This window comes from Scophthalmus maximus, chromosome 11 (genome assembly GCF_022379125.1).
Source record: "Scophthalmus maximus strain ysfricsl-2021 chromosome 11, ASM2237912v1, whole genome shotgun sequence".
NCBI classification, from domain to species: Eukaryota; Metazoa; Chordata; class Actinopteri; order Pleuronectiformes; family Scophthalmidae; genus Scophthalmus; species Scophthalmus maximus.
The window spans coordinates 12678578-12691157 of NC_061525.1; the positions used below are offsets into that span (position 1 = coordinate 12678578).

Below are 12580 nucleotides of genomic sequence, written 5' to 3' on the forward strand. Positions count from 1 at the left end.
GGCCGACGCTGCCCGGCGGAGAGCTGCTGTCCCCACAGCGCCGCCGTATCATGAGTCGCACTTCTTTTTTTTCTCCCCCTAAATGATCCAACCTCACAGCGGCTACAGCGTCGGGCTAACTACGGCTACCCGCTCCGGTAAAAGTTGAAGAACACGCAATAAAGGTGGCGGGGCGAACGCTCTGCCCCGGAGCCCCGTCGGTCCGCCTCGTGCCGCGGCGCGTCCCCGCGGCGTCGCCCCGGCGTTGCCCGGTTGCAGTGTCCGATCGATGTTGAATTGAACAAAGAGGATCAATTTCTGATCAGCGAGAGAGCCACTTTCATCAATGCGAGGAAGAGCTCTTGGATTCTCCTACGAACGCACGTACGAGGCGGCCGCCGGGAGAAAAACACACTAAACCCCGCCGCCGAGCGAGACGAGGCGGGCGAGGCGGACGGAGGGGAGACGGTTTGAACAGAGGTGGAACTGACCTGTAGTTGTTGTAAGTCAAAGCGCTTCCAATATTGAAACATCGATCCTGCATTGGCCGCCATCTTGAGACATATTGAGACAGGAATGAGATGCTGATAGAGAGCGCGGGGGTTGGAGTTCAGTGGAGAGGACCGGGCGGTCGGAACACCCGGGCCGGATCGCTCCCACCGCCCACCGCGGCGGCAGCTGGCGCGCGGAACGGAGTCGACTCGCAGGAGTGTTGCCTTAATAACGCCATTATAATTGCTTAAATAGCATTTTTTTTTTCAACACTCGGATATCACAGGTAAATAACCGAACTGTTATTAAATGACTCGATTTTATTACGTTGGAACACACGACGCTGTGAGCCCCAGATGAGACTACGTCACCTACTCCAGCTTGGCTTGTCATGTGATGTGGAGGAGAGCAAAGATCACACACACACACACACACACACACACACAATGCCAGGAGGCTACTTGGAAGCCTATATCTAAAAAAAAATTTAAAAAATCATCTCACCAAGGGAGCAATCAGGACCACTGTTTCCTCTGTCATGAAGAAAAAAAAACAATCAAACATCTAACAGTAAAATCAATAATCAATACACATGCGAATAGAAACAATAAGTCACTTATTATGATCCTTATTTTAATGCAGCTGCTTATATTTTAGTCAAAAGATCAAACTGATCTGTTCTTTTCTGGTTGGGTGCAACAACAAAAACTAATAATCTATGAATATTACATCACTTTTTTATTTGTTTATATTTTTGAGGGAACCCAGTGGAGGATTTTGTTGTTGTTGTTCCATTATGGACTGATATGAGGGATAATTGCAAAAAGAATAAAGTATAATGTCAATTTAAACAAAATAGGGCATTTGAAAAGAGAATCTCGACTAAAGGTGTCTAACTGTCCACTTGATAAGACAAAATATTCAACACAAATTATTGATGACAATAACCACAATTATTTGCATTTCGTGATGCATTTATTTTTATATTTATTAAGATGGTGGATCTGGTGTAAAAAAAAATCTGCATATGCAACAAAGCAGGGTTGGAGAGGACCTGCTGAACTTGGCCATTTAAACAATTGGTAAAAGATGGAGTGGACTTGCATTTGGCACACGGTATTTTCTAGTTCATGATTTTCTCTTATTTTTTTATTTTAGAATTATTAGATTAAGAAAGGGAGCCTGATATTTTCAGTTAAGGCTACACAGATATTAATCTGTTAAGGCTACGCAGATATTAATCAGATTAGACGAATCAAATCAGATTGTTGTTAATCTAGTCAAGTCGCTGAGCAGCAGGGCAGCCCAGTGGTTAAGGTGTCACTGTGCATATGTATCTTTTCCTGAAGTGACCTTGAGCAACGAACTGAACCCTGGCTGCTCTCGAGGCGTCACTCCTGCTGGCCATGTCCTCTGACCTCCTCCGTGTGTGGACGTGCCCCAGAGGGATATGAAAAGAATTTCTAATTACACTGTATATATGGAGTGCCCTAAATTCCTGTGTCAAACTGTACCGTCTTATGCACCTTTGAACACATCTCGCCTAAGCTTCAGGCTCCACTTGCGCTGCACACCAAACCGGAGCCGAGCTGCCCGTGTTTATCAGGTTTAACACATCTGTTGTACACATTGTTTTCATTTTTAGCACTTTGTGGCTTCCCAAATTTGCCTTGCCGAGTGTGGAAAATCCACGCCTGCATTCACACAATGGAGTTTAGAAGGTTTTATTCTTTTTTTATTCTCCTTTTTTTTTAATTCTCCGACCCTACAGCCTTCATTATCAGCTCAACCTTTGCCAACATATTTTTATAGCTTTATTTTCTTTTTCTCCAATAATTTTCATTTCTTTTCAGCCATTGCACTTTAATTACGCTCACTTAAAATAACACAAGAATTTACCATAGATAATAACGCCTCTTTCACTGCATGTGTTGGGATACAAAGGTGGGCATTTTTTGTGCTTTGAATTAGCTCAACTTTCAGGTCATTACTTGATTTAATTTGAAAGCTGTTTGCGTCTCCCTCCCTCCTCAGTATGAATGGTGCTCAGTGCTCAGCTGACATGTAGCCTAAATGGTTTTGCCTTATTTTATACTTCATTTATAGACATAATGCAGAGCATTGAAGTCTTTAAACATCAAGTCTCATGCTTTTAATAAAATGTACCCAATCACACTTTGCATTCAACTACTCAGACAGGGAGAGCTACTTTGAAATATGATTATGGATAAAGACATACTTACAGCATGATTCATATTAGTTTTGGCATGAGTTGTTACCATTATTACGTCATGTTTTTCTTTTACAAGACTCAGGGCAATTGATCCGCTGTAAAACACAGTGTTAAGTAATAAATACACTGCTGACAATATGTGTTTACTTCTTTGAAAATGTGCCACATATGAATCCCCTTATGTTTTTCCATTTCCACCATGTTAATCAGTGTTTCCTTGACTTGGCCTGCATGACTTGCGATGCTACCTGTCATCAAAGCTAAACCAGAAATACAGGTCTGAGAAAATCCACACAGGCTGAGTAACTCTGCAGTGTGTCCATTATGCTTATATCCTACTATCAGACAAAGAAGAAAACACAGCAAAAAGGAATATGATGGTTTTTTTAAGGCCATGATATATAGACTTGTTAAGCTGAAAGGAAAAAGTACTTAGCATAATATTATCAATCAATGATAACATCTGATAAGTAACTCCAAAATGATGGTAATTGTATTGAGTAATATTTTAAAGATTATTCAACATGGTTCACTTAAATTTGGACATTAAATAACATAACAGGCTTCAAATATTTGGTTTGTTGCAAACAAGAAATTTTTTCTTGTGATTTTTTTTGTATAAATATCCACGCAGAAGAATATATTTCCTAAAAAGTATAGCCATTAAATCTATCGAGCTGGATTCAGCCTAATCTAAATCACACAAGTAACAAAGGCCTTTTACCAAAGAGCTTTGTATTTTAGTTCAAATCTGCTCCACAATATGCTCTTTTAGTAACTGGCAAAAAATGTATTACAGCAGTTTCTTTATGTTTTGAATGTGAAAATGTATTCAGTAAAATAACAATTTAATGTACAAACTTTGTAGTGAACATTACATATAGTTAGATTTTAAACTCAGGCGCTCTCTCCTCAGAGTCTCTGCACTTCAACATACAGCTCTGGAATACTTTGAAGCAGCGGGTGGTAATCAGTGTGAGTCGCAACAAGTAAGACGCTGAGCTATCAATCCACCTACAAATTATCATGTTCATACGTCTGGCATGAATTTCCCCCCCTTACTTGTCTTTTTATTTCATTACGTGGTCAAATTAAAGAGCAGGGGGAAAAAAACAGCAGAAATTGTTCATGACAGGGACGGCATGAACAATTTCAAATCAGATCATGTTTGATATATTTGGTTCAAGTTTAAATACATATACCCTTTGAGTCAGCTATTCAACTACATCTTATGCTCTGTCTGAGCTACAGGGTAAAAAAAATAAGATAGACTTTCTGTCTTTTAGCTTTCCCAATTTTCTCTATTTGTGTCACTTTTCCTCCTGCTCATTGACTCTGCCTGTAAGGTGCTTTTAGTGGGCCTTGTGTGGCCAGGTTAGAGATGGATGTGTGGCCCCTGGGAGCTGCAGGCAGAGAGCAACACTGATCATGTCAGACAGGCTGTGGAGGCTGTATAAGATCATCATCACCCAGCAGTGGAGTGAATCGCCGCAGTGGCACTTTCACACAACCTCTGACCTCTGGGGCAACCTCTAAGGTCACGATCAAGGTCAGGGGTCAGAGAGGGCCTCTGTGATCAGGGAGCCCGCAGGCCCCTCCTGCCTCTTCCTCCTCCTTCTCTCTACGTTCTCTCCCTTCGTTTGTTTTTTCCCTGTCTTTTTTTCTTTCCCTCATCCCCTATCTGTTTCTCTATCGCTCACACTCTCCTTTACTGGCCGGGACCAATTGAGACATCCCATCCCCTGGGAGTGCAAAAAAGGAAGGCAAGAGAAAATCAATAGGGAAGATGAGTGAAGACCTGGGGGTCCCATCAAAAACTGAATGCTTCTCTCTGTGCTGGTATGATTCACACACCCAGAAAAACACAGATTCACAAAGATACACAGTGGTGTCACGTTTGAGAGGCAGGAAGGTAACAGGTCTGGAAAATGTACGAAACTACATAAAAAAGTATGTCAGTCTAAAAAATATATACAGTTTGTGTGTCATCATTATTTAATTCAGCATTATTATTCTAAACTTCCCTCATAATAAATAAAGTTTCTATCTATCTATCTATCTACCTACCTCCCTACTTTCCTCCAATATAAAATGACCTGACAAGCAATTTTATATGTTTTTGTTCTTCTATCGGCGTTGCATGCATGTATACACATTGCCAGATGCTGCAGTTACAGTAGAACAGAAAAAAAGGAAAAAGGAAAAAACAACAACGATCCCTCCATAGAGTCAAGGTCTGCAACTGTAAATGACAAAGCTTCATGACCAAAAAGTTATTTTCTCGCCAGAGAGAATAGGAAAGATGAAGCAAACATGAATGCCAAGCTCTGTGTATTTCCACAGCTGTAATTTGAGCTGAACGAAATGTCACCATATCACCAATCAGTCCAGCTTTAATTATAGCACATTACCAGCAGCATTTGCATGTTGTTGCTTTTTCGTGCAGCATAGGATTAAAATAATTAAAAAGACGAACTAGGAGGAGATAAACAAAACTCTTTTCATCGTGTCATTTCCTGACCTCAGTCACCTCGGCTGTTCCTGAGGAAAGACATGTATGTGTGTGTGTGGATGCCGTGGAACCTCACCATGTATCCATAACTTATGAGTTGCTGTGTTTCTTACCAAAACAAGATAACCCCGGGCAGGACATTAAATGATCGGCTGAAAATAGAACTGTTCTGATGAAAGGGAGGATAAATAATGCAGAAAGAATACAAAACCTCTTATGGGGATAACTAGTCACACGCACATGCACGCACAGCAGCATACATACACACAAAGAAATATCTTTTCTTTTTTTTCTTTGGCTCCACAGTGAAGAAAAGTGAATGGATCTAACAGGAAGGAGGAGGACCCAGTGGAGAAGACGCACACATGCTTCTTGCTTCATCTCCTCCCACTCCTCCTTGTCTGCCATTTTTTTCCGCTCACTTCCAGACTTCATGACACACTCTGTGTCTGTGGGGGGAAATAATGTTGTCCCAGTCACGCCGTGTTTTTCCTGCCCACCAGAGCTCACGCTCAACACACAGAGCAGCATCCCCGACCCTGTCGGCTCATCATTTTTTCATGAGTTATGATCAGAATTCATCCACATACAGACAGCAACCTGGGCAGCTGATCATTTTACACAGACAGTGTCACCATCTGAGGGCTTGTTGTTGGTGTTGTTTCTTCTTCTTCTTCTTCTTCTTCTTCTGCCTGTATTTGTTCAGGTTAGAGCTCCAAATTAAAACTGAATCATTTATCAACGTTAACATTTGAGGGTGTTGCAATGCTCGGTCATATCTGATAAATTAAACATTGAAGACAAACCAGTTCAAAGCCTTGCCGCCGCACGCCTAATTTCCATCTGAAATGTTTATTCATTGGACAAATTAAACATGTATGTCTGGAGATGATTCTAATGCCTCTACACTCCACAAGCAGCACAGGACACATCACAGGCGGCCTTGTGCTTGTGTATGGAGACACCTAGTGGTGAGGGACCCGTGTAGCGTTTTACACGAGGATCCATGGAGGATTGAGGCCTCATAGGTTTTATTACTGTACCTCAACAGCCGCAGGACGTTTTCAACAATCGAGCCACGAGATCTGAGGATTATAAGCAACTTATTTTAATGTGAGTTTATGGGACAGAACTTTTAATAAGACTCTTCATGCTGCAGATTGTCCAAACCCCATACGCTTGTGATTTGACCCCTGGCCCTTTATCATAAAAGATGATAAAACATTTTTTTTTCAAGTTTATGAGTTGAATAAAAACATGTCTCGTTTGAAAAAAAGAAAAAAGAAAAGTCCTTTGCATATTCATCAGTGGGACTCCTCCCTGAGCAAATGTGTTTACCCAAGCTAACAGTGCCTGGGAGGCAGCAGGCCTCACAAAGGCCCCATTCTCCGGTAACAGGAACTCAGCCCAACGCTGCCACGTCTAAATGCTTGAGCATACAGCACCGGGGACTGTGTTTCACCCGGTTTGGACCAGGTAGGACCAGGAAAAGACAAACATGACATCGGCCACCGCCGCCGTGCAGGGACAGACAGGAGACAGGAGACAGGGGCGATGCTGTGAGAGAGGGTGTTGGGGCAACGGGCTTGTTGCAGGGTTCTCTGAAGGTTAACCTGACCTGCAGGTTAACTGCCCAGGTTGATGAATACAGAAAGTAGGGCATGTGGGTGTGCCTGCGGGCTGCAATAAACTCTGGGACTGATCTTGTCCTGTACTTCCGTGTCGCACTTATGGGTGGGAAAAGGAAAACAGCTTGACAGATCAACGTTTTTTCAACTTCTGGGAAAACTACCGGGTGAAGTGCGTCGATGGGAGACGTGGCGACACGTGACACGCGCGCCGCTTCGGCGTGTCCCGGCGGGAGACATGTTGTGTAGCATTCACAAAGGAACCTGCTCTGCGTGCGTGGCCGCCGCCGGGTTCCTGTCCCTCGTGGGAGTCTGCCTCCTCTACCTGCCGGACCCGTTCGCCCTAGAGCCGCGTGTGTCCGTGTCCGCGCAGGAGCGCCCGGTGACGCTCCTGATCTGGACCCATCCGTTCGGCCGACACCAGACACTTCCAGACTGCTCTGCCCTCCGGCAGGTCGGCGGGTGCACGCTCACCGCCGACAGGAGCGCGTACCCGCGGGCGGACGCGGTGGTCGTCCACCACCGGGAGGTGGCCACCGGCGCCGCTGAGCTGCCGCCGGAACCGCGACCGTGCGCGCAAAAGTGGATATGGCTCAACTACGAGTCCCCCGCCCACACACCCGGACTGTGGCGCTTCGAGGGGGTCTTCAATCTCACAATGAGCTACCGGACAGATTCGGATATTTTCCTGCCGTACGGGTATCTGATCCCCCGGGTGCGCGGAGCCAAGCATGTGCCGAACCGCTCCACGCACCCGCTCCACAGCCCCCCGCGGTCACACCTCCTGCGGCCCCGCCTCCTGGCCTGGGTCATCAGCAACTGGTCGGAGTCCCACGCACGCGTGGCCCTGTACCGCCAGCTCCGCCGGTACATCCAGGTGGACGTGTACGGGAGCGCGGGCCGGCCGGTGCCGGAGGACCGCGGGGGCGGTGGCGGGAGCGGGAGCGTCGTGCGGCTGCTCGGGCGCTACCAGTTCTACCTCGCGCTGGAGAACTCGCAGCACACCGACTACATCACGGAGAAGCTGTGGAACGCGGTGCTGGCCGGTGCCGTGCCCGTGGTCCTGGGTCCGTCCAGGGAGAACTATGAGCGCTTCCTGCCCCCCGAGGCCTTCATCCACGTGGACGACTTCCCCACAGTCCGGGGTCTGGCCCTGTACCTGCTGATGCTGAGGCGGAACCCGAGCCGTCTCAGGCGGCACCTGGACTGGAGGGGGGGCTACAGCCTGCACCGGCCCGCCTTGTGGGCTGAACACTACTGCGCTGCCTGCAGGGCCACGAGGAGGACCAGAGGCAGGACGGACGTGGTCAAAGACCTGACCACCTGGTTTCGCTCGTGAAAAGATCGTCAGCACTGGACTGAACTGAACTGGACTGGACTGAACTGAACTGAACTGGACTGGACTGAACTGAACTGAACTGAACTGGACTGGACTGGACTGGACTGGACTGAACTGGACTGGACTGGACTGAACTGAACTGAACTGAACTGAACTGAACTGAACTGGACTGATCTGAACTGAACTGGACTGGACTGGACTGGACTGAACTGCAGGCACAGAGCTGAGAGATCCAGATCACTGACCCCTGCAGCAGAGGCATGGAGGAAAAAGACAAACGGCTGCTTTCAAAGTTTATGAATGAAATCTACTGATGAGGGAGAACGTCGATTCAATTTAAATGATGACCTTATTTAAATTATTTTATCAAGTTAATCCAGAATGGTTTGTCACGTTTTATGTTGATGTCTTTTTCTTTTCTTTTTTTTACTTTTCCCACAGATTAAAGTTGTTTCTGCAAATAAGTAAGAATAAATCTAACAACACCGTCGCCTGTCCTTCATGGTCACTTGATGCAGGCTATTTCCTAAACAATACCTTTAAAAAAAAAATACATTGAGAACAGTGTCTTACATTATACAGGAAGAAAATCACCTTGCAGAGAAAGAACTTGAGATGGTTCATTGATGAAATACGTCAAGATCCTTGTTTTTAAACATCAGTGTCATGCAACATTAGGCCTATAGTGCTGCTGAAAATAATGAAGGTGATAGATATGTAAAATGTTAACTATGACATATTATCTGTGTCATGCAAGTTTGACATCTTTGCAAAGAGACGTTTACACAGTGAAACACACCAGAGCTCAAAAAGTAACGAAACTATTTGTTTTGAAAAGTGATCCTCAGAAGCGTAAAGTTAATCTGACTTAAGCTGCATGGTTAAAACATGCAAAGAGCTGTTTCAGTTAGTCTAGGGTATGGAATGGGCAATTAATGTATTTAGAGGGAGTGAATGAATGTGTTGCCTGTTGTGCATGTTTGACTCCGCCTCAAACAAGTGCACAAATACCCGCCGGTTTACATGTATCTTACCTGAAGGGTTAGGACTAAATCATGTTTTTCATACTGTCCCCTGATCTGTTCTATTAGCTTAACGCCACACATGGTTGAAAGTCATGTCATAAGCACTCTGAGCCCCTCCTTTATGTCTGCTCATCACTGACACTCACACTGTTCCCTCTCAGGGGTCAAACTGAATGACCCCTGGTTAGACCCCAAAACTCTTCATTTTAGTTCATATACCTCTTGTGTTAGAGAGCGAGACAGCTGTAACACACACGTCCCTCAGTCTTTAATTTAGCGTTGCTATGTTTACACAACTATGTTGATTTTCCTGTGGTTTTATTACCCTCTATACTGTGTGTTGTCATAGCTTAGGCTGTAGCAATAAGGCAGCGGGGAAAAGCGTGAGAAGAGAGGAAGTGAACCTGCGTTCTGTGGAGTCACTTGATAGACATCAGAAGCTGTGATGTGGAAAATTTAAATTTACACCTCTGTTAGTGCCCAGACGCAGAATTAACACTTAGCACTGTCAAATGAAACATTTCCTACAGGCACAGTGGCAGCGAATAATATTGCGCAGCCATAATGAGCTGCTGCCTCAACAGCTGTTGAAACCACTGACGTCTATCAGCAATAATGCTTTCAGACGGCCAGCACAGCCAGACCCCTTCATCCCTGTCATAATCCCATTCATGTACAATGGGGAATTATTAGCATATCTAGTTACTGTGAGCACAATCATATCCACTCATCAAGCTTACAAACATAGATACACGAAACGCCCCTGCCTGCATTTAGGCAGGGGCCTGCATCTCCTTGAAGCTTCTTGTTGAGTGTCCTTCAAATGGCTCGTCGTACCTCTCTGTCGTGGGCAGCATGGATCCGATTGCCTGGACAGAGCAGGTGCTGGACAGTTGACCCACCCAGCATTATTGACAGCAAGGACACTCCTCTTATTGTCTTCTGATCCCAAAGAAGACTGTAATAAGATCCATACAATTTTATGAGGCAGTAAAGCATATCATTTACATCGCTGCACCTAAAAAATGCAAATGGTGTGTTTTAATAACGTGGTGGGAAGTGACGACGCCATGATACTGGATTTCATGCAGTAATGATATCTGGAATCACTATATATTTTTCTAATAAAGGAAAAAAATGCACATCTTAGTTTCTTGCTCATCCATACATTCCCCACACAGAGGACACAGATTCTAACCTCATGCTTATCCTACAGAAAAGCTTTACATTTTATGTTCAAAGTCAGTTACTGCCTCCCAAAACAATCATTGTGTGACTGTTGCATAAAAACCGCCACTATGGTTGCCTATTCTTGACCCGTGCAACATCCATGATTGTGTATTCATCTGAAAAGTATCATCTGAAATGCCAGTGCAGTACGCTTTGTGTTTGCTGCATGAACAGTTCTTATGGCAGTTTTGTCAGAAACCGACCCAAGGAGACGATTCTCTAGGGCTTCAGGGTCTTTTTCCCAGAAGGAACGGCAGGAGACCTGCACAGACACGGCATAGATTACTCTGCGGCTTGTGATGCCTCTCACAAGAATTCATCAATCAGATAATGAGGAATTAGTGTCATTCAATGTAAAACGTAAATCATTAGCAAAGTTCCAGGATGCAGATAATGCATATCTTAGTCAGTGTGTACCAAGGCAGTTACTTTAAAGTCAACGAGATGGAAACAGTAATTATTCTTTTCTGTTTCTCTCCTGCAGGATGAAATATCACCCCATGTCACAGGCCGACAAGTTTACAGCGGCTGAGGTGAGTTGTTGCTTGGCAACAAGGTGAAATATTGGATGTATAGCGATTCGGGTACTGGCAGTGGTGATGCCGCTGAACAAGTTGAAGGTGAGCATTGATGAATACCTAGAATCGGAGGCAATTTAATTTGATTTAAAACCCTTAACTAGCAGCTACAGCTTATTACAAAGATCCTTCTCAGCTCTTTCAGGCCCCCACCTCAGTAACGGCACCATTCATAACCTACATGGCCCCTGGCTAGAGACACAGTAATCTCATTTGTACAGCAACAGATGTTTCTCTTAAAAACATCCGTTGACTGGGGAGTGAAAAGTCTGCCTTTCATTCTCTCGAGGGATCAAAGAGACCAGCCTAATCGCTATGAAATCTGTCACATTTGTACTGGTTTGGGGAGACATATTGACTTACAGTAGGCTTACTATGTTGTGAAACGTAACTGCTCTCCTCCCGTGTCCCTCTCTTACAGCCTAAACATATTCTATGAAGAATCTTTCATGTTCTGCACATCAAAAGGCCGCATAGAGGGGAGGAGAATGCATATGAAACAACACAAACCCCAAGACAAATAAACAGCACGGTGTTCCCATGGCAGCGCAGCGCAGTAATCTGACGGCTGGTTTCCCATGGCTGTGTCTCCCTGCCCCATAGACCTCCACTCTGTCTCACTGATGGCTCCTGTGATTGCAATCATCCATCTTACTGTCAAAGGCAAAAAAGGGCAAGAAAGGGGAAATCAGACACACCATCTCTCTCTCCCTCCCTCCGTCCCTCCCCCTCGCTCTCTTGTGTCCTGCAAACAAGCCACCCCACTGTGAACAGAGCCAACACATGGACAACATGGTGTGTGTGTGTGTGTGTGTGTGTGTGTGTGTGTGCCTTTTGCCCATGCTTGTATGATCTACAGAGAGAACGTGTGTGGGTGTGCATCTTTGGTTGTCTCTGCCTGTCCATTATACTGCATGATCAGTCACTGGAGTGTACACGAGGGAGCCGTGGACATGTCTGATCTTGCAGCTGATCAAAAACTCCAGAGACTTGTTCCCTTGTGGCTGTGCAAAGCGGGCCTCATATCAACATGTCTCTGTTCAGTAGACAGGAAAAACAAGAGGGGAGAGACAGACAGAGGAGGAGGAGGAGGGGGGGGGGGGGGGGGCACAAGGAAAGAGACAGAAACAGACAGGCATAGCGCAGATGAAAGGATGCATAAAGAGGCCAGAGCGGAATATATGACAATGATACATAACCGTACTTATCTCCCTGTTCTGATGAGATAATTGAATGGCAAAAGCCGGCTCTGTTTTCGTCTGTAGACGAAGCAGCGTGCATGATCCCTCTCTGCGAGCCTGACATCTCTCATTGTCAGAGAAGATGAAAAAAAAAAGAAGAGAAAAGAAAGAAAAGTCCAATGAATCCTGTACCTGTTCTCTTACAGGTATTTAATGTGTTAACAAACTTCCCCTTTGTAACTTCGACAGCACGAACCTGTGTGAAGTGATCACCCACGGAGAGAAGAAACAGAAGCATGAAAAAGAAGAGCAGGGCGAGGAGGAGCAGCAGTGACGCTCCCGCCTGTAAACAGTCTCACCATGCTGTGTAGGTGTGGCGTACA

General features: G+C 45.1%; 2 protein-coding genes across 8 annotated transcripts in view; one reads left to right on the forward strand and one right to left on the reverse strand.

Moving 5' to 3' along the window:
* The window catches only part of cux1b (cut-like homeobox 1b), a 62487-nt gene extending 61672 nt beyond the window's left edge, over nucleotides 1-815 (reverse strand). For 3 of the 7 annotated variants that reach the window (XM_035621785.2, XM_035621784.2, XM_035621783.2), the window contains exon 1: nucleotides 471-814. In XM_035621785.2, the coding sequence (XP_035477678.1) occupies nucleotides 471-533 (63 nt within the window). In that variant the 5' untranslated portion in view covers nucleotides 534-814. Of the gene's footprint in view, nucleotides 1-470 lie in introns of all 7 variants that reach the window. The other 4 variants (XM_035621782.2, XM_035621781.2, XM_035621787.2 and 1 more) reach the window with 3 other exon arrangements.
* A 5777-nt stretch (nucleotides 816-6592) lies between these two features.
* On the forward strand, nucleotides 6593-8673 carry LOC118299118 (alpha-(1,3)-fucosyltransferase 4-like). Its single transcript, XM_035622573.2, has one exon. It carries the CDS (start codon nucleotides 7083-7085, stop codon nucleotides 8181-8183), a length of 1101 nt encoding a protein of 366 aa, XP_035478466.2. The 5' UTR covers nucleotides 6593-7082; the 3' UTR covers nucleotides 8184-8673.
* The last annotated feature ends 3907 nt before the right edge of the window (nucleotides 8674-12580 follow it).

Coding starts and splice junctions, on each gene's coding strand:
- LOC118299118 (XM_035622573.2), top strand. CDS start 7,083: ATGTTGTGTAGCATTCACAAAGGAACCTGCTCTGCGTGCGTGGCCGCC.